This window comes from Chelon labrosus, assembly GCF_963514085.1.
Source record: "Chelon labrosus genome assembly, chromosome: 4".
NCBI lineage: Eukaryota > Metazoa > Chordata > Actinopteri > Mugiliformes > Mugilidae > Chelon > Chelon labrosus.
The window spans coordinates 16,415,751-16,442,845 of record NC_140340.1 but is presented as its reverse complement, the minus strand read 5'-3'; the positions used below and the strand labels follow the sequence as shown (position 1 = coordinate 16,442,845).

Below are 27,095 nucleotides of genomic sequence, written 5' to 3'. Positions count from 1 at the left end.
TCACTTCATCCTGCTTGTTTCACACGCCACCGGGTTGAGTGCGGGAAATGAGATTAAACTCAACTCATGTTTTCCCACAATGCAATTAATTTATCTTTATTAATCTACTTTAACTGTCCGTCAAAACAAATAAAGCATTATATACAAATCATGGCTAAGCTGACAGGCAGTGAAATCGGCACATGCACAACCATACCAGTCCATCTATATTACAAACAGGTTATTAGGAAATTTAACAGTGACAGAAAAGAGAACAATATACAACCCAGAATCAAAATTAGGGATTTCAGCACCAGCCTATTATACAGCATCCTCAAGGTAACTTCTTGTTAAAAAACATCTTTACAAGAGAATATTTTTGGTCTTTAAAAGGTGATTTTTCTCCCAAATATCTATACCTCATTATACTGTAGAACTGAACCAATAATAAATAGCTCTAATTTAAATGGCAACACTATTTTGATAGCTTCTAACTACGAGGGATCTTATTTGCCATTTACTTTAGCTGGCATATGAATTTTTAACAATTCTAACATCTATCGCACGTGATATTCTGCTTCTAATTTTGTATTTAAAATAGTAGTGGCCAGAGAAAAACGTCTCAAACAAAACATAAAGACACAGCAGAAAAAAACAAAAAAAAGACAATCTGAAGTTTTAACCCATGCAGACAAACTCACGGTGTTCATGAAACATTTGGTAAGAATTCGCAATCAGTGCAACACTTTGTGTACAAAAGTGGGACACCGTCCATGAAACTGAGATGAACAATTTTTCTTTAAAAAAAAAAATAAAAGGCAATATGTTTAATATTTAAAGTAATAACCATGGTTCCCTTGGGTTAGTAATGAAGCTTTGGTCCCTTATTTTACTTTGGTCTTTTATTTTTGGTCCATGTTTATGTGTCTTTGATACGCTTGCAGCCTTGCTTCAAGATCCTCACAGTTCCTTTTACACACTCTGGTGTATAAAACTGTCCGTTCGGGTGCTCCCTCAAAATAGCCATACTGACTCTGAATCAGTCTCTAGGGGCAGTTTCACCCTCTCGCTGCACTCAGAAGTTCGGGAGCTTTTCGGGTGTTTCGGGAGTGGAATAACATGACCGATGGCGCCCTCTAGAGGTAGTCCAGCTCCAGTGCATGGCTCAGGGCCTCCAGATCGGCCCGACAGGACACCCTCCAGAATGGCATGTTCTTCTACAAAAACAAAAAAACATGAAACAAAATTAAATGTACGTTAAATACATGAAATTATAACTTAATGTGCAGGTTGCATGGGTTCTGCAAATGAGGTGACCATATGAAATACAGCATGTACTGTAATTTGGAGGGGGGAGAACAGAAAAGCTTGATTGCAAAAAAAGATTTTAAAAGGTTTTCTGGACTGCCAAATCCAAGAAAAAGTCTGACATTTCAATACAAAGGTTGTATAAGACCAACTCTGCAGAAATCCACTATGTCGTGAGGTTAACTGATTCGTTGAGGACCATTTCTCAGCAGTCACAGTCATAAAAACAGACTGAGTTATACCTTCTTGGCTACGGTTTCCTCTTCGGCTCCGTCTCCTATCACCACATACACCGCTCTCCGACCAAACCTCTGAGAGATGCGCTCGAAACAGCTCTCTTTGCCTTTGAAAAACGAAAATCAGACGTTCAAACGTTAATACGGCGCCTTCAGATAAATACCCTAAAATGAGAAATGTATTTACTGGCATAGGAAATTATAGGAAGAAATAATTAAATGGGATTAATAAGCTCACCTGTCTTGGTGGCACTGTATATGTTCTCTATGGGGAAGGCAGAGCCCAGACCATACAGTAAAACCTTGGAGAGGGCTGGGATAAGTTGAGTGGTGGTCACCAGCACATTCACACAGTTAGGCCTGGAACGGGACAGGACAGAAATACTGACACCAAGTTTCAACACTTTAAATGTTCATTTAACTCATAACGGGATATAGAGGAAAAAAATCATAAAACAAAAAGGCATACAGCTAACACTGAATGTCCATAAGGTCTGAATAAAGGAGCAGTAGCATGAACTGACCTCGAGTTGATGAGAGCCAGAGCTTTGAGTGCTTGAGTCAGCCACAGGTCTGTGAGGACTTCCATCTCTCTCCTCAGCTGCAACCACTCCTCTCGCTTGGGGCTGCCCAGCAAACCTGAACATCAGGGAGACACACAGCGAGGCTTAATGGTCAGTCTTTGAAAACAAAATAGGGAGGGTCTGAACCATTATAGCTCGGATGCATCAAGTGAAATGCTTGAATATCTTAGTTTGACAGCCGGGCTGTCTGCAGTTCCTGGATGGACATATCTCACACACCACTAATACCACAGACACATGGTTTCCAGTAGAGCAGGAAAAAAAATCCTGGCGGTTATCAGAGGAGCCTGAACTGAGCTAGAGCAAAAATACTCATCAATCTAGCCTCTTTTCTAAATGAAAGCATTGTGATTTAAATCTTTACTCTGTTCAGTGCAATTCCTGTAACTAATACCTATCACGTTTTTTATATGCACAAGAATAAAGTCTTCAGATAAAGTGAGACTGTGTAAACACCTCGTCTGTACAGAAATGTTAAATTAAACCAGATTGGAACTTACCCCCAACATTATTCTTGTATGTGTTGTAGATCTCCTTGACTCTGCGGTATCGGAAAGCCAGTTTCCTCATCCAGTCCACCCCTCCGTGGACGCCTGAGCCCAGGCACAGAGAGCCGGCCCCTGCTGGGCTCTGGAAGCCATCCGACCCAAAGTTGTAAGTGCTGCAGAATTACAATACAGGAAATAGATCACAAAGAGACAAGCTGCATTTCTTTTAGAGCATCTCGTTATAGATCTATTATCGTCGTTTCAAAGTTGATGGCCTAAATATCTGCACGGCAATATTCACAAAAGCCTTTTCTGGCTTTAGGAGTGGATTCTAACAATTCAGGAGAAAGAAAAGTAGCGCTTGAACCATTCATCATATTTAGTGAAGCGAGCCAGTGCAACCAAAAATATGTCAAGGACCCTTTAAGCTGTGAATGAACCTTTGTCAGTAAAAAATAGACCATACATACGGTATGGCTAAGATAAATATAAAAACATCTTTGAATGAAAAGGGCCAAGTACAATAAAATAAATACGTCAAAAAAGTGCTTTGGTATGGTTTGGCTCTTTCTCAAATCACTCCGAAAAGTATCCTAAAGTGCTTCAACAAGTTTATGCAATAAAAAGAAGTCTGGACTGAGGGAGACAGAGGGAATGAAAAAGAGATATTCTGATGAGAAATGAAAGCGCTGGATAATCCTGTGACATATTATACGGCTGTGGAAGTCGGGAAAATAAAAGACATGCACATGCTTGCATGCATGAACACACGCGGATGCACACAAATGCTCACACTCCTCGTCTCATCTTGCTGCTTTTTTTTAAATTTTTTTTCTTCTCCCCCCGTGCACTAAAACCCAGAGGGCAAGTCTGGTTCACGGGCCACAGCAGAACTGTCAGAGCCGCTGAGCAACACAGTGAAGGCCTTTACCTTAGATCCTGTCCATTGTCGTCTGATGCCACGTCATCAATATGAACCTGGTCACATTCCTGGGAAAAGAAAAGAAGGGTATATATAACAAGATCCATTTCAGAGCGAATCACTGTACAGGCAGGTCCCTCCTCTGGTGGGGAGCCTCCGGGTGTAATAGAAATGAAAAAAGGAAAAAGGCAGCGGTTTAACAGAAGACAAGGAAGGAAGAAATAAGATGTCAGGACACAGTATACTAAGACGTCTGAGAGGCAAGACCGTCAACACGGTGATGCAATTCAGTGGTAATTACACAGTGAACTAAAGTAAATCTCAATTATTTTTTTTTTTCATAGTGTCTCCAACATTTTCAGAATGGCCTATTGTCTTTGACTAGCACAGTGTTGTGCTTGTTAAACCTCTCCACTTGGAGTTAATGCAGCCTACCTCACCGCAGGGACTGAAACCACACTAAATATGTGGCCACAGCCCAAACACCTTCAGCAGTAAGCAGTAAAATCAGAAACTTGAAAACAGTTATTAAGATTGGAAAGGCTGAATGAAAACATAAACAAGAAGCGTAATTCAATCATCATATACTAAAGGCGAAAAAAACCTCTAAATTCCTCTCTATCTTTTGCGTACACATAATACAATGACACACATGGCCGTGTACACATATCCTAGTATAGTCCTAGTATATCTCCCAATTGTCACGCAACGACGCGGGACAGACAGGCTCTCCTATCACCTTTCAGCCGTCCAGACGGAGACGCTACCTCATCTTCCTTACATTGCCGCATAACTCAATTCCCACCGGCTGCAATCCACCTCCCACTCGGGTGTCATCCGCCCGTGCAGAGCTGCGACTACTGACCACACAAAGCAAAATGACCCCCACAGCATAAAAAAAAAAAAAACTGAAACTCACACTCACGGTGGCAACAGAGATTTAAATTACTCTCGTTTCGTTTCATTTGAACAAAAGCTGCAGATGTTATGAACCATCTAATTTTCTCATTTCTAATCAGGAAATTTTCAACTGAGATTCTATACATTTTTGGCGGCATTACAGTGATGACAGCAGCGATAACAACTTGTAGCCATCGGTGTAGCTACTGACATACCAAGGATGAGATAATTGCACCTCAGGACTTAACAGGAGTTGTCAGACCCGCTGAGGGGTACAGCTTTAGAGCTTTGCTGAGCCCTGACAACAAAAGAGGGGATAAAAACTAGGTTTGCAAATGGCTTTGTTGGCTCCTTTCCCTCCTCTTGACTGTTCCTCCTCCCATTTGACTAATTTTCCTCTCAGATACTCAGACGCACACCTATAATTACGGCACAAGGTGTACTTGTTCTCCCTCTCTGCGTCCCTCTTTAATCTTTTTTCTTTGTCAGAACAAGGCCGGGCAATGTAGGATGAAAAACATATGCAATGTCAAGTCACTAGCAGGTACTAAAACTGCTTTTTAATGACCACTTAAGAGTTAATTTTTTTTTTTAAAGCGTCATTACTTCTAAAGGTATTCAATACCCATATTGAATGAGAAAGGGATTTTTAGAAAGCACAGAGCCTAACTTTAGAGCATTATTCCAGCAAACCCGTCCTTTTCATATCCTTGTCACACCGTCACTCCGGGGAGGGAAATTGTTTGGAAAATGCCACAGAAAAAAATGAATACAGGATAAGCGTTGTGTAAGGGGATTTCTACAATGGCTGCCACTGTGCTTTGTGCCAAGTAGGAAAACAGCACCCAAATGTCAAACCTCTCTCTAAGCTGGTTTCTGGTCAACAGTATGTCAGCCAACACTACTGGATATGTTCTCGGTGATCCAGTTTTCCAGCTTACTCGAAGAAACTCTCGCAAATCATTGAAAAGAGATCCAGAGTGCCGTGCATGTGAAGTAGGTAAGTAGTTTGAGATTTCAGCTAAAGAAAAGAGCGGTAAATAAATAATAATAATAAAAAAAAAAAATCTCGCAGCTTTCTAAATATGCATTCGTGTTACAAATTATGAGGCTATGAATAATAATAATAATAATAAAAAAACTCACCTCCAGGTCATTGAAGAAGAGCCTCGAGTCGGCCAGATTGAAGATCATTTCCTCCATCCACAAACCCAAAGACACTGCCTTCGAGGAGTCCTGACACAGAGCAATGAATACATCAAATTATATGCTCAAAACATCTGTATTCATTCACATATAAAGCTGCAAGTAAAGCAAAGTGAAATGCTGGAGAAGAACAACGAACTCTCAGCGAGTTAAAAACGACTCGGCGCGCTTGTTGGACCTAATTACAACAACGTGAGGCTCTTTTGATCATCTTTGGCTGGCACAGTCATCGCCATAATTAATTTCCCATAAATACATTTTTTTTTATGTCTCGAGGCACGTTCTGAAAAGACGCCCCATCCAGCCAGAGGCACGTTCGCTCCAGCTTTTTTTTTTTTTTTTTTTTCCCAAACGAAAAGAAAATTGAACATCAGCCCCGTCACTTCAAGGGCTGGTTAATAAAATCACAAGCTTAGGCTGAGAGTGACGGTCTGTGATGTTGGGACAACGGTCGTTTAAATCGGATTATCCAACTTCGAAACTCTTGACATTATGTCAGCGCGGCCGCCTGCCTGTCTCTCCGAACAGCTTTCTTCTCACTGCCTCAACTGGACAGACAAGCAGGTTTCAGGGAGAGGCAAGTGTGAGTGTTTACCTGTCAATCAACCTCCCCGAGCTCATTCTTATCCTCCTATCTACTTGATAATTTATTTGTTTTGGTTCTCTTTAATACAGCCGACTTGTGTTCCACAGAATTCTCCGTTGGCGTGCTTCCCGATTCACTTCATTAAATTCAGAGTAACTAATATAAATTAACTGAATTCACTACTACAAACAATATTTCAAATAACGTTTTATTACATTACTCTAACACACATAAGTTACTAATCAAGAAGTATTATGAACAGTTTTTTTCAGTCCGGACCAAAGTCCTAGAGCCATGATATGAAATCATATGAATGCAGACACAAGGTTAGGGCAGCATTCCTTAATCCGCATTACAATTTTCTAACTAATAATCATATAAACAGGCAAATCAGTGGCTACCTTAAACGATGGGAAGTATACACTCAAAAATATATATAGTAAAAATAGGCTGAAATGACCCAAAATGCATTCACTTAACAAATAGCTCAAAAGACGTGACCTATATTCACCCTAATGTGAAAAATGAAGAGGCATCTACTCGTTTACCCTCCTCGCTTACACTTCCCATTCACCTTTCTCTAAGTCTTTCTCACTCGTATGTAAATAAATTCAAACAAACACCCGGGTGTAGCATTGCGAGAAGCTTCAAGAAAGTTCTGTTTTTGAACAAGTCAATTACAAGGTCATCACAGAAGAGAAAACTATAAATCATAACGCGTAGGCGGCCAGGCTGATAAACCGCACAGGCATGTCGTTTGTTCCAGACTACAAAGCAGGTGTGTGTGTGGGGGTGTGGGTGTGTGCGTGTGTGTGCGTGTATTGTTTCGATGGCGGCATCGGCTCCTCTTTGACAGCGAGACAGGTGAGGCAGGAGGATGTCAGCCAAAGGTGAACGTTTGATTAGTGTGTTTGAAATGACAAGCGGGGCTGTCTTCTGGCATGGGATGGCGAAACGGGCTTGATGACACAAGTAGGGTAAATTAGAACAAAACAGCCCCACTCCCTCCTCCCCCAATAAGAGGCTGTAAAAAAAAAAATAATAATAAATGAAATAATGAAGAGCAAAGGGCAAAAAAAGTTCAGCGGGAGGAATAAGGAGGACGTGGATGGGGGAGAAGAAGAAAGGAAGAGATGAATAGAAAGGATGAAGAGGGACGGGTTAAAGGCTTAAGGAGGGTTTGTTCCGTTTGTCTAACAATTGAAATAATTATCTGTAATCGCCTTCCTCAACAGAGCTGCTACTACACAGAAGGACAAAGAGAAGCCTTCTTTGAATAAAGGACAAGAGGAAGAAACACAAATTGGAGGTAGAAACACCCGAAGCATTCTGTTCCCACCCAATCTTACACAGGGGATTTTTTTCTTCTTTTTTTTTTCTGATATGAAAGACAGAGCTAGGGAGGAGAATTCACACACCAGTGGACAGAGTGGGGTGCAGTGTGATAGATGAGATAATGGAAGAGATGTTATGGGAGGAGGGTCAGCTCCTCCACTGGATCCCCCTTCACCTCTGGCTTGCCAGGCTGGTGAAAGCAAGTGTCTTTCAACGCGCCTATTAGTCTTCCCTCGGACTGGGCCCAGACTTGCCGTTACATATAGGCCCAGACATTTGTTAATGGTAAGAATCTAATAGACTGATTCAATGGGAAGAGCCTCGGCTGTAGGATAATTGATGCCAAATGTGTTATGGCTGTCAGAGTAAGACGAATTAGCAGCAAATTAGAGAGGGAGAAGCAAAAAAGGAAAACAAAAGATGTTAGATTGTAAGCTGCCCCGACGCGTTGGATTCTTAATCTGTTTTTCCGCTGTCACTCATTTGATTCCTCTGCTGCATGTCTGAGTTTTGATGTAAGAGTCTCTCCAACTGTGAGCTGCCCTGGATCCAGCAGTGGGGTGTTTGGGTGGTGGGAGGAATCAGGAATTTTTGGCACATGAGTCACATTTCAACACATCCACACTCTTTTTGGCTCTTCCTCCTTTTCTCTCTTCAGCCCCCCCACCCCTCCCCCCCCCCCCGTGGCAGAAAAGAAAGAAAAAGAAACAACAGCGTGCACAACCTGCCGGGGGCTGAGCACGGTCAGAGACGCCGCACTCAAACTCCCATCAGCCTTGTGTCAACCCGCAGGGGGACCGTGAGAATTCAAAACACAGATCCCGGGCCAAAAGCAAGAAACGCACCGCTGTCCGCCCCTTGTCAGCTGCCTGTCTGTTATGTAAACGTCCCGCTGGCTGTCAATCACGCCGCGGGTTTCCGGGGCAGCTAAACAACCCCGGTGCATTATGAAAAGAAACAAGAGGGCAGAAAGGCAAAACAGCCAGCGTGTGAAAATGCTCAGGGATGAGACGCGGAGGTCGAGGACTTGTCTCAGGCAGCCAAACCTTTGACTGTTAATCAAATAAGCATTCTCTCCCTAAGACCAAGGGTGGTTTTACAAACACAGGATGAGGATTTTGTTCTTAACTGTGCCAACCTACTGAACACATAATTAACCGTTGTCAGAGAGTGATTAGCTGCAGCACATGTGTCTAGCAGTAAATGACAAAGGGAGGGGCCACATCACCGTACCTTGCCAAATCGTGAGGAGAAAGTTCCCGTGAGGAGCGAATGGAAAATGATGATGGTTTCGTCCAGATCCCAGATAAACACTCGCTGCAGTGAAATAACAGATATGTAATGTTAACCACATGACAGCTTGTGTGCGTGCGTGCGTGTGTGTCTGTGAGAGAAAGAGAAAGATAAATATTGTAGGCAAATACTGATAATTTCCAACACTGCGAGAGAGCGTGTTTACCTCTATATCAGAGTCCAGAGGTGGCGCGGGGTCACTGACTCTTTTTCTTCCTCTCAGCTTGCCATCGGAACCCCTTCGCGCTGGGACGCCCTCCTCTTTACCTGGAGTGGGGGGGCTGGGCGGCGGGTGGTACTCTCCTAAACACACATAAAACAAAGTTGCTCATCAGTCTTCTATGAAATACCATTCGCAAGGTAGGGGGAATTATTTAACGGTCGTAGAAAATACAAAAGAGACACAGATGGATTGCTTTGAGCATTACCAGAGAGGAAAATTTAGTAAATCTGTCTCTGCTGCAGCAATCTTGACACTTTCTTTCTTTTGGATGTAGAGAATTAGGCTAAAGCCTGCCACTGGCCATGTATTCCATGTGGTATCCCCTTCCCATTGTCTGTGCGTTGCGTGTCTGTGTGTTTTGAAAAATCCCCTGCAGGAAACAACAACCCAAACCTCAGACCTAACAACGTACAAGCTGAAAATGAAGAAAGTTTTGAAGAAGATTTGGATTATTCAATAAGGCAGGCCTGCTTGGTTGTTTCAGTGACTGCATGTAAAGATCAACAAAGGATATGTTTACAGCATATGCTACTGTCGAACAAGGCTTGCACGATTTGTTTCATGACGTCAGTGATGCTGACTTGAACGATGTACGGACCCGTTCTTCACACGAGCTCCCGCGAAGACATTTCGGCACACAGGCTTCGAATCGTCAGCGGGAGTTTAGTTTGAGCTGTTTTGTGGCAATTATAATTTCTTTTTCTTTGCTTTTAGCTTTGTTCTGAGGTATGGACACACCAAACCGACGTCAAAGATCTGCATCCGCGTGTTGCCGTTGTCTTAACCTAGAAGTTGCTCTTGAACACACTGCAAAGACAGCCAAAATCCAGCTAGCACGTTCGGTGTGGGCTCGCCTTAAAGGAAATATATTTCTATACCAGCTGGTGACAGTAGTCTGTACCGTTTTACAGAGCTTGCCTCTCCTGAATTCAACCTATGCATTCATTTGCACAGCAGTGTGTAGACTCTGAGAAGTGGGCTGCCACTGATGCCGTTTGCTCAATGCATCTCAACCACCTCATCCCACATGATGCGAACCCATGACTTCTCAGTGCTAAAGCTGCTTCTCTAACCACCACTCCAAGGCTCTTCTGTTTCTCTTCTTGTGCACTGGTTTTCTATCCTGCAAAGCCAATCGGAGAAATCTCTTTGATGGACTCATTCCGCCACAGATTCAATGTGCTTACTTGCCGAGTAAGGTATACGATTTGCAGGAAAAACAGCAAAAACTACTCACGGCCTTTAAATATACCATGACCCGGCGGACTGAGAATCTTCCCAGACATCTCTCTTTAGTATTTAACCATTTTGTGTATTCATCTATGGCTTAGGTGTTAGTAAATGCAATATACATACAGTATATGTTTTTACACAGATATCTGTAAATAATTATTTTATTATGTTACTTTATTATTTGTTACACCGATCAAGCATAACATTATGACCACCTTCCTAATATTGTGTAGGTCTCCCTTGTGCCTCCAAAGCAGTTGTGACTCATCAGAGAATGGACATTGGCCTTCTGAGGGTGTCCTGTGGTGTCTGGGAACAGCATGTTGTTAGTGGGGGTCTTTGGGTCCTATGGGTTGAGAGGAGGGGCCTCTGTGGATCAGGCTTGTTCCAGTGCGTCCCACAGATACTTGATCAGTTTGGAATCTAGTGACTTTGGAGGCCAGGTCAAAACCTTTTATTGCTCTTCATGTTTTTTGAATTGTTCCTAAACTGTCAGTGGTCATAATGTTATGCCTGATCGGTGTATTTGCCTGTGTGCAAGCTTAAATGGCAATAGAAACGATCCAGGACTTCTTACCTGTATGTGACTCTGGGCTGTGACTGGGCATCATAACAGGGTGTTCCGGGTGCTGATAGGCTAATGGAGCTGTGATGGCAGCAGGGCTGATGTTGCTGCTGGTTATGTAGGGGCTGTTGTAGTGATGGGAGTTGTAATATGGAGAGTACTGACTCTGACTGTAGCTTGAATACGCTGAAAACTCCTGACAACACAGAGAAGAACGTCAGTCAGTGGCACCAAAACGCAAAAAACGTCGAAATATGGTCAAAAATATCAGCTGGCAAATGAAAGGGGATGATCTCACAATATCCAATAGCAATCAAAAAATAGCCTCTGAAGCTACATTACTCACTTGTTGGGTAGGGTTGAATGGGGTTGAACTCGAGATAGCATGGGTGCCTTGAAAAATTCCAGATGAAATACCACCACCTAAGAAAAGATGGGAAAGACAAATGAAATAACTGGTATCTTGGATTGATAAATCCATTTTCAACATCAGTGGTGATCCGTGAACCTCCATGGAGGAAGCACTGAGCTGTAAACTCTGTGACAGCTCAGTGCTGCAGGAGCTTACAGGGTGATTTATGATTGACATGACAATACAGGTGGGAAAGTCTGCTGCTCCTGCTGCTGCTCTGAGAACACTCATCTCATCAAGCCAAGGCAGGAATGTTTTCCTTCAAGCTATTTCTCCGCACAGTGACTCTGTCTCACCCTGCATCTTCCTGTCTTGTCTGTATATACGGTTTGTTTGTCTGATTGATTAAATCTACTGTAACCTTATCGACTCCACCTACGGCACTGAACAACATTTCTAAACTTTACTCCACCTCTTCTGTTTGACAGTTAGCTGGATGTCTCAAAAGGATGCAAATTAAAATTGGCAGAAATGCTGGCCATAAGCCAAACAGGAACATATGAACTTCTGACACCAGTCGTGAGCATTGTGTGTGGCTTCTCGGAAAAGGGGTATCCAACTTCCTGATGGTTTTGCGGATGATCGTTAAAGTGTAAGCTCATGAGCAGACAGTTGATGATTTATACCATTCAACAATCAATCAAAAGGCAGCTCTGTGAGGCTGTGGTCGCTCACAGTACAAGTGCTTTGTGTTAAATGTTCAGCGTGCTAAGCTCGCAGTGCCGGGCGAGCCGCCGGCAACAGCGTTTCAGGGCAGCAGATATTCGGATAAGAGATGACGGGTACACAGGCTAAGATTGCCTGCCGGTCAACAGTCCGAACAGCAAACTTAGATGCAAGAATGGAGCTGGAATTGAGAGATGACACCCACGGCTGGACAGATAATTGACAAACGTGATTTTACTCTCCACACAGACTGTTTACCTGCACGCACAAAAAAGCCCCCTCACTGAAACTTGTCGGGACAATACTACTCAGACTACAAATGGAAACCAGAAAGCTTTCCTTCCAAAATCTTGTCCCTTGCCTACAGATTTTGGATAATCATATGCATGCATAACGTACGTTTAGTAAGCACAGTGTTTCACCGTCTTAATTTAGTGCGTTAGCATGGTAGCATTTGCTAATAATCCTGAAAAACAAAGTACACCTGAGTCTGACTTCAGTGGTATTTGGGAACAAAACAATGGACCACCAAACCAAAAGCACAACACAACCCAGTCTTTTTTTTTTTTTTTTTTTTTTTTTTAAATGTATCCTGAATGAGCCACTTCAATGTCATGAACTGATGCTTAAAAAAATTAATCACTTCTTAGTCATTCAAATTCATTATCTGGGAATCATTGATGCATGTAGAAGAGGATCAAGAAAGTTATTAGGTTACTGTTTATCTTCTGAGAGCCCGGAATTTACGCATCTAATAGTTGTTAACATTATGACACATTATTGTCTTTGGTTAACCAACGGACTGAGCTCCAGGCTGGTATTAATAATCATGTAGCCATGACTGACTGGCATGGCTAACCTTTCAGGTGAACTCCCCAGTATCTTAAGCAGATGACTGTGTGCACAGAGACCGGAGCATCTGAGTTCAACCAGAAAACAGACAAATAACAATTAAACCCGTACTGTTTACTGTATGGGTGGTTTTTGCTACAGCAGAATAGTACCATTGATACAATGTGTTTCAGCAGATACAAGCAATGATTTGAAAGTTGATTTAGTATTGTTTTGTTTTGTGCAGTTAGTTTTGCCTGCTTCCTGTACGACAAGTTGCCCTTTAGGAATAATACATATTTACTCTTCTCTGACATGACCTCAACTGTCCTAAAATATCTTTTTAACTAACCATCTTATTAAGATTTCTTCAGGAACAACTTCCATCATCCTTTTCCCATGCCACAGTGCATGACAATCTGGAGAATAATGACTAAGTGGAAGAATCACTCTAAAACCTCTCCGGACAACGAAACAGTCTTCAGCGCCACTAAAGGAAAAATACAGAAGGTCTCTTGAGTAAACACACACAAAAAAGCTCACAAAGTCTCCATTTGGTTTCACTTGCACACGCAAAGTACAGTAAGTACATTTCGGAGGCTTTTTGTGGTGCGTGCATGTCTATTGTGTGCAGCGCTATGGACGACATGGAAACATTCTTAAGTCCGACCAACATTTGGAAGTCGTGGCAGTTTATTACCGTTTGAAGTTCGCAGTTAATGATTTATGGATAAAAATATTCAAACAAACTTATTTTGTTTGGGAACAGTGTCCTTCAAACTCCAACGACACTGTTCAAAACTGTTTGTTGGTCCAACGGTGGCCCTCTAACAAAGCGCAGTCACACAAGGCTTTGCAGTTTGTAAGCGGTTTCCTCAAAAGCCTGTTTACATGAATATTTACATTCCCGAGTAATGTCGCACATCTTAAAGGGAATGCAATATGAAACAATAATTGACTTGTTCTGGGAAGGTCCAAAAAAAACGATTGATCCGGAGTCAGTGGGTGGCTAGAGAGAGATAAAGGCTGATATTATTGAATATTATCTAAACTATGGAAAAGGCCACCTGTTATCATGTAATCAAAAATTCATACTTAGATCATTCAGTGACAAGTGAGTCATTTTGTGGATACTGAGCAAAGTCCGTTCATCAGATGAAAACTTTGGGAAAAAAAAAAGCTTTGATTGATCAGTTGATCGACAGAAAACAAATCTGCAGCTACTCCGACAATAGATTCATTTATTTTTTTCAAGAACGAATGCTATTCTATCTTTTCACAACCTTAAATATGAGGATTTGATTTGATGCTTTTCTTATTTACATATTACAGCAGTGTCATGTTACCCTCCAAAAACCTTTTCCACAACTGTCTGCTGAACCTTCACACTCAAGAATAAAGAAGAACTGTTAACGCATTTAAAGTGATGCTTCAACAGCTCCTTGATATGTTGAAATACAGGATTCCAACCTTTTTAAATAAGGGCTTGAATCAGAATCAGGTTCTTCTAGAGAGTGTTTACATGCATATCTAAAAAGTTTCAGAGAAGCCCAAAAGCATAAACCTTTCATTATAATTTTGGGTATAAAATTAATTTTAAGATGCCAACGTAGACTTTGTAATGCGCATTGATGGACAAATGATTAGTATATTAACAGATAATGAAAATAAGCACTGATAAGATCCAACTTGCCACAAACAATCCTTCAAACGAGTGGTTGGTGTTGAGCTGCAGATGCTCTAAAAATTAGATAATAATAGTATGTAAATGCATTACCCTAGTATCACACTAGTAGCTTGTATTAGTATTTAAAAAGCTGGAATCTACAGTAAATAATCTGTATATGGTATATAGATGATGCCCACTTATAATCTGTTTACTGTTCTGGACTGTTTTGTCTCTCCTCTGTCTCATCCATACAGTTCAGTATTGCCCCGCCTGCAACATTAAACCGACTCACCCCTCCGTAAAATGCTCCTTAACCTCTCCCCTCTCACACACAAGGTCAATTTCACGCTGGTTTCAAAGCCATAAAGTCGCACTGAGCGAGTCATGCTTTGGGCGCCGGACGACTGAGGAATGTGCACAGCGCAGACATACACATATTCAATCACAACCGTGCGTGGGCAGAGAGCCGCATACACTCCCCGAGCATACCAAGCCTTCGTCTGACCATTTGTTTGTCAGTGGGACCGTCTGCCCGTCTATTGTTATATTCTTTCTATCCCCTCTATTTCTCTTCCCCTCTGTCTGTCTGTCTGTTTTCGCACTCTCTCTTTCTTCAGAGAAACAGACACAAGCGCTTGCATGCTGTGTTGTTGGTCTGAGTGGAGAAAGGGGGCCTGACCCCGAGAAAAGAGGAGGGGTGGGGAGACTTTTGACGCCAGGAGTCCAGACCGCAGCTAATGGAGAACAGGTGTGGCAGAGAAAGGAGAGGAGAGGATAGGATAGGCAGGGAGAGGAGTTAAGGATGACAACAAGGACTGATGCTGCATCCACTAAGGCCAAATCAAAGATGGTGTATGATAGATCTGTGTGATAGCGCGTCTTTTAAAATGAGTGTGCATACAGTGATTCACACCAACCATGTGAGTGAGAGTAGCTGTAGAGGCTTTGACTGGGAGGAGTGCTGCTGAAGTTCGAGTAGCCCAGTAGTCCCGTCTGTCCTGGGGAGTGACTCAGACCGTCCTCCGTTTTAATATCTAGAACGAAAAACGGCAGGAGATTTATTTTGCATTCAAGAACACCTCAACCGACCTGCAGCACAGTAAACTTGTATCTCTATAAATTGATTTACTAGTGTGAACTATGTCCTCAACAGTATTTAACAGCAAGCAGTGCCTTCCTGTTCTTTCTTTACTCGCATGTAAATCAGTCGCCAATCCTGGAGAACACATGTCTCGGTTTGATTGATTTCTGTTTCAAATTTGTATTCAGTGTTTTTCAAGTTTGCAAATTTCAGTCAAATTTGAGTGTGTGTCTTTGTGCGTTTCTCAAAAGTGGGCCCTTTTCCTCAACGACACCGATCACAAACTTGAACAAAGGCAAAAGACGCCCATGAAGTTGGAATAAAACATTTTTTACCTCTTCTCATGAAATGAGTGTCAATGTAATTTATATAAATAGGAATAAAAAGAGGAATGTGTCTGAAAACAGAATTATTCTAAAATAATGGGGAAACCGTGCATTAATAAAATCTTCCTTGTCCCCCTGATGTTCCCCTCATATTTCCCTTTCTTGTTTTTTTAATGTCATTATATTATATATATATATATATATAAAATAATTACTTTGCCAAATTCAATTCGCTGCTTTTGTGTCTTGTGATAAAGAACCAAACCGAAATCTTCCAGCACATCTATGTCTTGCAAATCACATCCCAAAAACAAGCACACGTTTGCTTTTGAGATAATTTTTCAAAACGGCGCATGATCTCTCAGAGGGCAGCGTTTATTTGTACTCACTGTAAGATGGCATGCTGTAGCCCTGTGTGTGGTGAGTGTACGGCGCGTATGGTCCTGCAGGCGGGAGGGCAGGGCTGTACTGAGTCTGTCCATACGCAGCCATGACACTGATCTTGGAGAAGGAAGAAGAGAAAAAATAAATAAATGAGGAAACTTATGGCAAAGTTCTTCTTCTCTTTATTCAATGTAAAAGGATATTTGTTTTTGTCACATTAGAACAGAGAGGGAGGAAGGACAGTTGGAGGACAGCGTTTTGACTTTTTCTGGTGAGTTTCACCATTACAAACTAAAGTCAGACATAATTCAAGGAAAAAGAATATCCCTTAAAAATTCTTGGTCGAATTAACTTAAATTAATTTTTATTTACCATCTCAATGTGATTTTTAATATCTCCGATAAACGCCAGATCTTACCTGCAAGGTGTCCGATGAATTGAAAAAGAATGAAAGAATGAGCCAAGTACGGGCACTGTTGGAAAACAAAAATGAAAGCAGTAAGAAAATGAACAATGAAGAGACATTTTTTCCAAATCAAAATGAATGGTTGTCAGTTTGAAAAGTGATATAAAATATTTCCATTCCCCAAAAATGGGGAAGCACGACCCTGATGAGCAGTTTTATTAATTTCAAGTATGTTGCCTGGATGCCTGCTCTTTACTCCTTTCTTTTTCCTTTTTTGTTTTTTCTCTCTCACCTGCCCCTGCAGAGAAAGCTTTATCCTCTTTATCCTGTCACACTGCTGTCAGTCCGGTTCCTCTTTAGATGTCAACTCTCCTGTGGAAACAATAGCAAGTGCGCAACCATCAAAACAAAAGGTATGCAGTTTGCTGACGCATGGCGACGTGCCCTGAGCCCTGTCGCTGCAGGACGAGGAGAAATATTTTCAGAGAGTGAAGTGTTTTAGGATCTAGATGAACGTGGTAGTGATGTGAAGAGTGTCGCCATTAGACACTCCGACAGTGAAATGACAACTAGCAAACGCTCCACTACAACTTTGCTGAGTCACCACCGATTGCAACCTGTGTCATTTGTTCTGTGTGCAGCTCTAGAGGAAATAAACCAGGAAAAAAACCACAACTCCAGAACGAGTCTGTGGTTTAAATTTAAAATAACGGCGGTGCGTGGGATAATCACAGTTCTCAGTTCTGCAGAATTTTTCATGTTTGTCAGGAAGATGGGACAATGGGGCTTTGTAAGACAGGAGAGACTGACGAGACGAGACAGGAGATATTTTGCAATAATAAAAAAAAAGTTTTCCATGCGCCACAGTATTTCCTGCTTTGAATTTCCCTTGCTGTATTACATCATTGAAGCCACTGCTGGAAATCAATAAGCAGAGATGTAATATGGGACTGATGGTTTTGTGAAAAACATGACGAAACGCATTAAATTTAAGTTCCCTCAAAGCAAGAGTCATTTGTTTAATAGTTTTTTCACTTGAGTTTGGAGATAATTAAACACGTCATAATGTGCTGCATTAGAGTTATACAAGGAGACGTGTGCTGTGATAGAAGATGGGATCTTAGTGTTGTGCAGCCCCGTTGACAGAAGTAATAGAAAAGAGTGATAGAGCAGAGGTTCCAGGTGAGCAGGCTGGAGGTCAAAAGATCAACACCACATCAATTACTCTGAGCAGGAAGCTGAAGGAGGTCACTCTGTCCAACAGCACTGTTTAAATCCCATTCACACGAGGCACAAATCAATCTGAATCGAGCGGTTTGTGACTGAAGGCTCGCTGAGAAACACTAAGGTAAGAATGGAGCCGCAGTGGAAACTTGACATGTAAATGAATTGCTGTTTTACTCCAGTCCCTGTCGAAGGAGTTCAAACAAGGTTTATGAAGCTAATCAGCAGCAAGTTAATCTCCATATCTTGCAGTATACTTGAATTTTAATTACACTATGCCTGCAATACACATTCCCGCCCTCCTGCACCAGTGGCGATGCATTAAACAATGGAGCAAGCTACATAAACTAAAGATTATGTCAGATATGTGGCGCATAAACTAAGGAAGCATCCAAGAAAAGTTTCTGATGCCCCGGATAAAAAGGAAACCTTGCTTTCAAACTAAAAATTTTGCTGACAAGAACAATGATGTGGCTTTTCCTCTTTTCCTTGTTGGAAAAGTGCTGAAAGAAGAGAAAGGGCAGGCAAGGATGCCGCCTTACTGCTCCTGGGCAGGTTGGCATTTGCAAAACATCTAGTAAGTAAGCCACTGCTCTACTTAAAAAATAAATTATTGCCTTGAAACTGTGTACAGTTCTTTGTATTTCTGTTACTATTTCTGAAGCGTACAATATTATTTTAGGCAGGCTTTTTGGCAGCAATTTGGAAACGGCACTTAAAAAAAAAAGATCTTTGTCAGTTGAAATTACAGCTGCTGTGTACCAAGGCCTGGCCTAAACCCCATCCAGCTTCTTCGGAAAGATTCAAATCGCAGATGGCGAGCCAAGCCTTATCACCCAACATCAGTTTTGACCTTACTAACACTCTTTTGTCTGAACGGGAGCAAATCCCTGCAGCCGGGTTTCCAGACCTTCCCTGAACAGTGAAGGCTGTTAGAGCAGTATAGAAACGGTTTCGGGGTTAGATGTCCTGCCATCGCATATGGGCGTATTTTTTGTGGTGGCCACTTAAGTGAGAAAAGCATGACCTGCCTGTGGCTCAGCACCTTTACAATTACTCACCTTTATTTGTGACTATATAGCAATCCACAAGATATTAAATTAATCTCCCCCTTTCTATCTCCTTCTGTCTCTTTTTGTTTCCCTCTCTCTTTCTCCGTTTGCCTCTGGGCCATTCCAATCTGGCAAAGCTGCAGCTAACTGCCTGACCTCCAACCTCGCTGACAACACAACGACAGAGACAGATGACAGTCATGAATTATAGGGGCAATGGAGTTTTACAGCAGCAGAGATATGAAGGTGAATGCAAAGAGGAAGAAAAAAAATGAAGAAACAGAAATGAATGTGTCTCCAGCATCATAGTTGTGTGTTGTTTTCATGTGCTTAACACAGGCACAGAAAAGCAGAAAAAACAAACAAACCTGTACGTGTGCATGACTGACCTTACAATAAATGCAAATAAACGGATCGTGAAAGATAATTTAGTTTGTCGTTTCAATAAAGCATGCGTGGAAAAAAATAATGGCAAACGACAAACCGGGTTTCATTCAAGATTTTGCAAATTGAATTGGTTCTGCTTAAAGTTAAATTAAGCATTAAATTGTATCTGCATTAGATTCAATTTGAAATCTGACTGCTCAATGTAAACCATGTGTTCCTGTACATCGTTTGCTTTCATACGAGGGTTTTCCACTCCAGAAAGGATCCTTAACCTCGGTTCAAGGCCCAGCAGCCTTCAGAGACCCTGATCCGACTGCGAAGCTCAGGAGAATGACACTGATCCTGCAGCACCAAAGAAAAATAAGGAAAGTGCTGTTGTGCTGTGTATTTCCTCGTACTTCCCAGGGATCAAAAGTGAAAGCGACGCCTGTTCGGAGTCCTCTTGACTTGCAGCAGTCCCGTATGCACACACATGCACGTACGGACAAACACAAAAACTGTGCGTAATAGACAAGGCACTTCCTGGTTCAGGGTGAGGCCTGGGAGGAGGGCGGCCAAGGCCATGGGAACTACAGGACACCGGAGGGAAGATGAGCGGAGCTCAGCAGAGATGTGGAGGGCCAAGGGCTGAAACTAAAGCTAAAACAAACCCAGCAGGGCCACAGGGGGCCACAAGGCCACAAGGCCAGTCCCACCAGCTTCACCTGGGTCCCAGGGTTCTGCTAGACCACTGCTTCTTTCACGGATATCAAATTCTCGCCTTTGTGCTGCGTATTGTGCTTTAAGTTGAAATGTCATTTGATACAATTAAAAGGAATGCATAGTGTTTATGAAGGTTTACCTGTCGTTCAGCTAAACCACTGAGTGAGGAAAACAACTGACCCTCAGTGCACACAACAACTAGCTTCACTTATCAGGAGGTGACAGAGCTCAACTAACTAGTTTGAATGACGTGCTGTATGATCACTGGCATAAAAGTAACTTGTGATAAAAGTAGAACACTTTGCAAAAACTAGTCAGAAACATTCAGAGTGTTGCACTTAAGTAAATTATTGGTGTTAAGGAGTTTCCATCCCATCTTTGCTTGTAGAAAGTCGAGTTGATTCATAAAAGTGGTGTAGATGTCAAACCCAATGCTGACACAAAGAAAAAAAAAAAAAAAAGGTGTGAAACTGACCAACCTGCATCACTGGGTCCGCTTAAAGCTTGATTATATTTATTATTAGAAAATATCAAGAAAAAGTCCGGTTCAAAATCAGGTTAGCCGCCTGCTAGCAAACTGGCAAGGTTGAGCATCTACAGGCATGTATTGGAAATAACTGACTTATCCCTTTTCAACACCTTTCATCACTTTACATGTACTTCATCACATCTTGTGGCGGGTGGTGACAGAATTAATAACAGTCTGTTTGATTTTCCAATGAAAGGGCGTGTGCCATTCTATCTTATTTACAAAAGTCAAAGATAATGTGGTCATGTCAGGCATCTGGTGTGTATCTGGTTAGGCTGGTGTTTACAGTGTCAATACGAGTGCTGTGTCATTGTCTCTCTTGAGTTTAGATGCACTGTGTAAGACTCTGACTCGTCACTGCAGTGGCCTATATGGAAAATCCTGTGGTTCTCAATCGATGGCTTGAAAAGGTGACTTGTGGGTCTGTAATCGCGCCATATGGGACCCCACCTGGAGCCCTCAATTTGGACAGTCAGCCTAAGTGCCTAAGGGAAGTTGTGGGATTGGGGGGTGGGGGGTTGAGTCTCTGCTGGTGCTGCGCACAAACCTCTCTTTCAGTGCTGATAAAAGATATAGAACAAGGACCCACTATTTGGGTTTGTGCGACACTATCTGGGTTTTTGAGGTGGAAATCTGTGCCATCTGCCATCTTTCTTCAACCACTCTGGGCCTACAGCTGACAGTTCAACAAGAGGAGACTGCAGTAAATCGCATCTAGCCAAAACCTCCAAAGATAAGGCAATGCACGGCAATGATGATTCAGCACGTTCCTCACGGCTTATTTATAAATCTCGAAGAATTGTGCAATAACGAACAGAGTACCAGCCTTTTCCAATCCTGCAAACACAGCCCAGATAAGACGAATAACGCTGTACAAACTACAAGGTACCTGCAAGTAGCTAGATTGCAAATCTGCAATCTGACTTGCACAATGCATAAAACATATTTACATAACTATAAACAAATACATAGAGAACACAAAGCCCTGGTTACACTATGAGCATTTTCATCGAAGGAAGAAGCGAGGTGTGCCATTTCCATTATTAATGATGGTGAACATGTCCATGGTCAGGCCTTGAAATCTCATCCTGGGTATAGACTCGTGATCAGACTACCAAAGAAAAATAGTATATCTAAAACTGCATAGCTTGAATAAGGCAATGCTCGACCTTTAAATAGTTTCTGATTAGTTTTTGAGAGCTACCAAACATTACTTACAAATTGTAGATGTTAACTGATCAATGTCAAGTTGCTACGTGAACCTTTCTTGAATAAAACCAGGGAGAAAGACGTAACTTGTAAGGTCCTGTCAGTGTTGCATGTGGGGATTATAAAGGGTTTTAGCCATATTCCAATTTAAGACCTATCTGTGCTCATAGATGATTGACTCCAACTGATAAAATAACCAGATAAAATTAAATGCCCATTTGCAAAACAACTGAGAAAAACAGTCTCCTTTGGACACTGTAAAAAATATAAAACTCAGAAGTTGCCCGTCATGTTTTTGTTGACTCCACATACAAAGTCTGACATTGGCAGAGCAAAACACAGGTATCAAGGGTACAGGCATCTGTTTAATACATTCCCAGCTTGTACTAACTGAACTACAGTGTTTACATCATCAATGACAAATTAAACTAACTGGAGGAACCAGCTGAAGACCAATGTGAGCGATTAATCTCTTTTACTGGCATGTTCCAAGTTTTTCCTAAAATAACTAACACACACACACGAACACACCTGGCTAATACTCCTAATGCTGTTTAAAGTGAAGTTTTTTTGTTTTTTTTTTAAAAAAGAGTGAATGAACAGTGAATTTGCATAATGACAGATACAGAGATCCTCTGAAAGGAGGCCATTCTGCAAGAGGTTGCAATTAATCTCTGGCAGCAGTGAACCTGTTGTCGACTCCGTCTGCACTCTGTAACTTTACCTCCAGGCTTGGTGGCCTTTCCTTTTCACTTGACTAACTCCTGCAACAAGACTGCTTTAATGCCAGAAGCCCCGTCTGTTTCTCAGTAATCAAAACCTCTTCATTCGACAATGCCAGCGTCTTTTTCTCCCTTTTTCTACAGCACACACTTTCCTCCCTTCTAAATTGCCTGCATTCCTTTTCCTCCTTCCTAATTCCTTCTTTCATTCTTCCACACTTGGGTTCACTGCCTATGTCCGAGGACTTACACTAATAATATCCCCTATAATTTCCCCCCTTGTACTATTGCCAAATCTGAGAAGGACCACCTACCCCAAGGCCCAGACTCTGTCTCCCCCAGAACCAGTGCCCCGGGACGGGGTCAGAGTGAAGGACAGCTGGCAGACCTCCCAGCAGCCTGGAGGAGCGGGTGTGGAGTTGGAGGACTGGGCTGACCCCAGTCAGATGGTGGTCTGGCTCCCAGGTAAAAAAACATCTGGTCCAGTGATGGGAGGGTGGTCGTGCATGTGCTCACACATTCAAAAGTGACGCACGCCTGACTGCATGAGTGCTCCTGCGTTCTCTAATGAACTCACACACGCGCAGAAACGCACACACACTCTCAGATTTGCTGCTTTATTACTCATTAGGACAAAAGGTTCAGACAGGACTCGCCGATAGCTGAAGCTCACAGGCGCTACAGACGGACTGAGGTCCAATTACTTCTTTACTAGTAGATTTACTGTGTGAGTGTTTACGAGGGCGACAGAGAACACAAAAGAGAAAAAAAGGGAAGTAAGAGTCATTTATGCCTTTATGGGAAAGATAAGATTACAAGACAAATAAAATATCATCAAATATGAGCTGGCGCACACACATGGAAATATGATGAAAAGAACACAAATCGAGGACAAGGCTCAATGAGAGGCAGTAATGCAGAAGAAGAATTCTGAATGCACTAAAATATTCCAAGAACCACAAATAATTGTTAAATTCTCTTTTTTAGGGGAAAGTCACTGAAGGCTGTGCGGCGATGTGTGTGGCTTTCACCATCCTTAAGATGAGATAAGGAGAGCGGAGACAGTCAGAGAGACAGCTGTTGTCTGCTGACAGCCCAGGGTTTATTACACACACAGCGTACATCAACACGAGGCCTCCCCAGGAGCTCTCTCGGATTTAAGGGAATTAAAAAGCGGAGGGAAGGGCAGGGAAGGGAAGGGAAGGAGGAGATGTTAAGGGGGAACTTTTCAGGCTGGGATTTTTTGAGAAGCGACTGATCGACAGACAACGACAATCAGGAAGGTGGAGTGGACCTTCACGGTTTCGCAAAAAAGACACACCACATATGGCATCATTGGATCAATAGTTCAACTGACCAAGCCTCTATCACACATATACTGTATGCATCCTGAGATACGACCCTAGAAATGTAAATATCAGGTCAAGAAGCAACACTATAAGGATTACAGATCAGCGAGTCACCACGATGATACTTCGAAATCATTGTTTTGAATCTGTATTGCATTCTTATGTTACCAAACCATACGTGAAAGAGTTTTGTGAAAGCGTTCGGCTGGACTGGCCGTTGGCGACGACAGCTGCACATATCAGGCTACGTTCATGACCGTTTCTTCAGAGGCTGTACAAAGTTTAGAAGCAGTTGTTCCGCGAGCTGAAACCTTAAACTCACGGCGCAAGGAAGAAGCTGAAAGTCGTGATTTTACCAAGTCTACATTTTGACTTTACATTTACTCCGTAACTTGCTGTAGTTCTCTGCTCTCCAGAAGGTGTACGGACACATCGGGAGGGAAGAAAAATAAATGGGACACTTGTTGCGAGGTTATGAGCAAATGCAATGTGCAAATAAAGAAAAAGGACAAGTGCAGTCTATTGTCTATCAGCCGGCTGTATCACGTAACCAGTGTGTCAAAATCAAGACAAACTAATAGTGTGATAATACAGTCACCCCGATCCCTTGTCAGACATCAGGCGTTGGAACACAGCCATGCAAACATCTTTCCTTAAAACAGACAGACGACTGTCACCACACCTAATGTTAGACAAATTTGCTCTGGGCCCAGCCAAAACAGCCTGTAAATGACACAATAGCGCCTGAGAACAAGAAAGCAGTATCTGACCGAATATGGAACGCACTCACCGCAGTACAGCAAATAAAATAGTCTTTTTACACGGATACACTCCAACTTTAAGTGCTGAGATGATACCGTCAGGGAGGATTGGATATAATTGGGTCAACATTACAGTCCTGCTATAACATCGAAATCAAGTCGTGGAGTTTGACTCCCAGTCGGGGGGGGGGAGGGAGGGAGGGAGAGAGAGAGACAGAGAGAGAGAGAGAGAGAGAGAGAGAGAGATGAGGTGAAAGAAAAAAAAAGAGGGAAAGAGACACACAGAAGCTGAAAGACATCAAGAACTGTGCAGCTGTGAGGAAATATATTAAAATCGGTGCAGATAAAGTCAGGAAGAGCAGAGCTTCCTATGAAAATATTTATCATTCCAGAAACGTTTGGCTACAGAGGGGCTTGGAATTAATTTGTGTTTTCTTAAGAGGGGGTGCCTTGCGCTACAGGATGGGGAATTCTCCACAACCCGGGATCTTTTGGGCTGCTGCTTATTCACAATTTATTAGAGCTAGTAATAAGAACCATGAAGGCTGAGGAGAGGGAAGAGGAGAGGGTCTCGGGTCAGCCATGGAGAGGGAGTGCAAAAACGGGGCCTAATGTTATTAGGAGGCGAACCGCAGCGTTAAATCAAACGCGCCCGAGCCCACACCTTCGGTATGTGGTCCAAGCACACCTCTCGGCCGCCTCCATCGGACCTCTGGATGTCATTTGTGAGGGTTAAAATACATGTATATCAGGAGATTTAGTGGGATTTACAGTCCGCCAAGGGCCTGAACGTGATATCCAAAATAAGAATCCCTCCTTGGCTGGCCATCACCCCTGCAGGTTTATTTCAGATAATTGACGCTGACAAGGGGAGACAACATTTTGAAATTAAACTGACTTTTTTGAAGGCTGGAAAATGGGAAACACATTTCTATGAATGTTGTTAGACCCGCAACAACGATTGTAATAGAAAAACAAAAAACCTAAATAAATTTAAGAGAATGGGTAAAAATAAAATAAAATAAATGAATTAAGCCCATTTAAATTTATTTAAAATAATAATAATTATCTAGTGAGCTCATATTTTTCAAATTAAATTTTAAATATCGCAAACACAAATATGAGTATATTCTAAAAATTACAAGAAAGCACAATGTTAGATTTACTTTATTTATATATTTTTAACATGATTCCCCCACAATAATCACAGGGCCCCATTAATCACTGCTCCTGAGCCTGCACAGCTGATGGAAATGTTGAAACGTGACTTAAACGGTTGGCACAACACAGCCAGCGAGTTTCTAGTCTGGAGCCATGGATGAAGGGGTCCTTGAAAAATATGAATGCCAGCCTTTGAAAAATGCTTAGCGAGGCTCCCCTAATTTAGTTAATGAGGGTCCCTGCATGGCCGCTGAAGGGGTGTCAGCGATTTGGGTGCAATCTTCTCTACTTATAGGCCCGCAGCAAAAAGCGTTGCACGGATTCAGCCAGCACCAAGAAAAACAAAGGGGCTCAATCAAAGGAGAAGGCACCTTAAACACACACACTCCTACCCCCCTGGATCTTGTAAATGGCTCAGTGAGGCACACATTTTGGGACTTTTCTGCTCAACAACAACAACAAAATTAAAAGCTTTTCAGAAAGGTAGAAAAGTGAAAGGATAAATTAAACTGCACTGAAAAGAAAATACATTATTATGAAGTCCAGCCTTTTCCTGCATTGCAATTTAGTTTGAACACAAAACAGGCAAATGTGTTCAACAGATAGGTGTTTGAGTACTGGTGTAATAATTAAACACACATTGTTTTTTAAAATACACATGTAAAATGTGTCATTATTATACTAGCTTAATTGTAAAATCATTGAAGAGACCAGGTAAAATAAATTCAAAATATCCCATATAATGAAATATTTTCCTTTTCTTTTTATATTGTATTATATTATCATTATTATTGTTCTTGTTTTCAAAGAAAATTAGAAATAGTAAAAAAAACAAAATAAAAAAAATAAATGCACATGAGCATTTAATTAAATATGCCATGTTCTGGGGCAAATGTGTTAATTAGGTTGCACATTTTATTTTAAAATGATTTCTTTATTTAAACAGAAACAGGAAAACTCGAGAGGCTAATTCGCTAGTGCCCTGAATGATCAGCCCAGAAAACTCACGATCAAAATTATACCAGGACGATTGTTTAGAGGAGAAGACGGAACGGAAACAAAGAAACACGGGAACATTTTCGAAGACTTACCATTATTTAAAGTGGAGCGTATGCAGGAGGGAAAAAAAAAAATCCGATTATCAGTCAAGAGAGGCTCTCCATGCCCAGAGAGACCCCGCAGACTTTTCTCAAGTGTCCCGGCGAATCAGTGACAAAACGATCGCTCCCGTGGACTCGGAGCTCCCGAGAAGAAGAGCAGGGAGGGGGGAAAAAAATGCAGAGAAGCTCCAGGTGAGACCTTTTTTTTTTCTGCGGAAGCTCATCGATCTCTTCCTCTGCAGCTTCAGGAGCGTGTTTGCTTTCCC

General features: G+C 42.0%; 1 protein-coding gene across 4 annotated transcripts; it reads right to left on the bottom strand.

Moving 5' to 3' along the window:
- On the bottom strand, positions 1 to 27,095 carry eya2 (EYA transcriptional coactivator and phosphatase 2). 4 transcript variants are annotated; one of them, XM_084542432.1, is made up of 16 exons: positions 26,821 to 27,095; positions 16,926 to 17,005; positions 16,646 to 16,700; positions 16,233 to 16,344; positions 15,354 to 15,470; positions 11,205 to 11,281; positions 10,871 to 11,054; positions 9,004 to 9,140; positions 8,778 to 8,861; positions 5,564 to 5,653; positions 3,527 to 3,585; positions 2,608 to 2,768; positions 2,048 to 2,162; positions 1,762 to 1,883; positions 1,530 to 1,630; positions 1 to 1,196 (listed from the first exon to the last, which is right to left on the bottom strand). In XM_084542432.1, exons 4-16 carry the CDS (start codon positions 16,333 to 16,335, stop codon positions 1,116 to 1,118), a joined length of 1,431 nt encoding a protein of 476 aa, XP_084398558.1. In that variant the 5' UTR covers positions 16,336 to 16,344; positions 16,646 to 16,700; positions 16,926 to 17,005; positions 26,821 to 27,095; the 3' UTR covers positions 1 to 1,115. The 4 variants fall into 4 exon arrangements, with proteins under 4 accessions (XP_084398558.1, XP_084398559.1, XP_084398560.1 ...); XM_084542433.1 differs by having other exon boundaries at positions 16,233 to 16,339; XM_084542434.1 differs by lacking the exon at positions 16,926 to 17,005.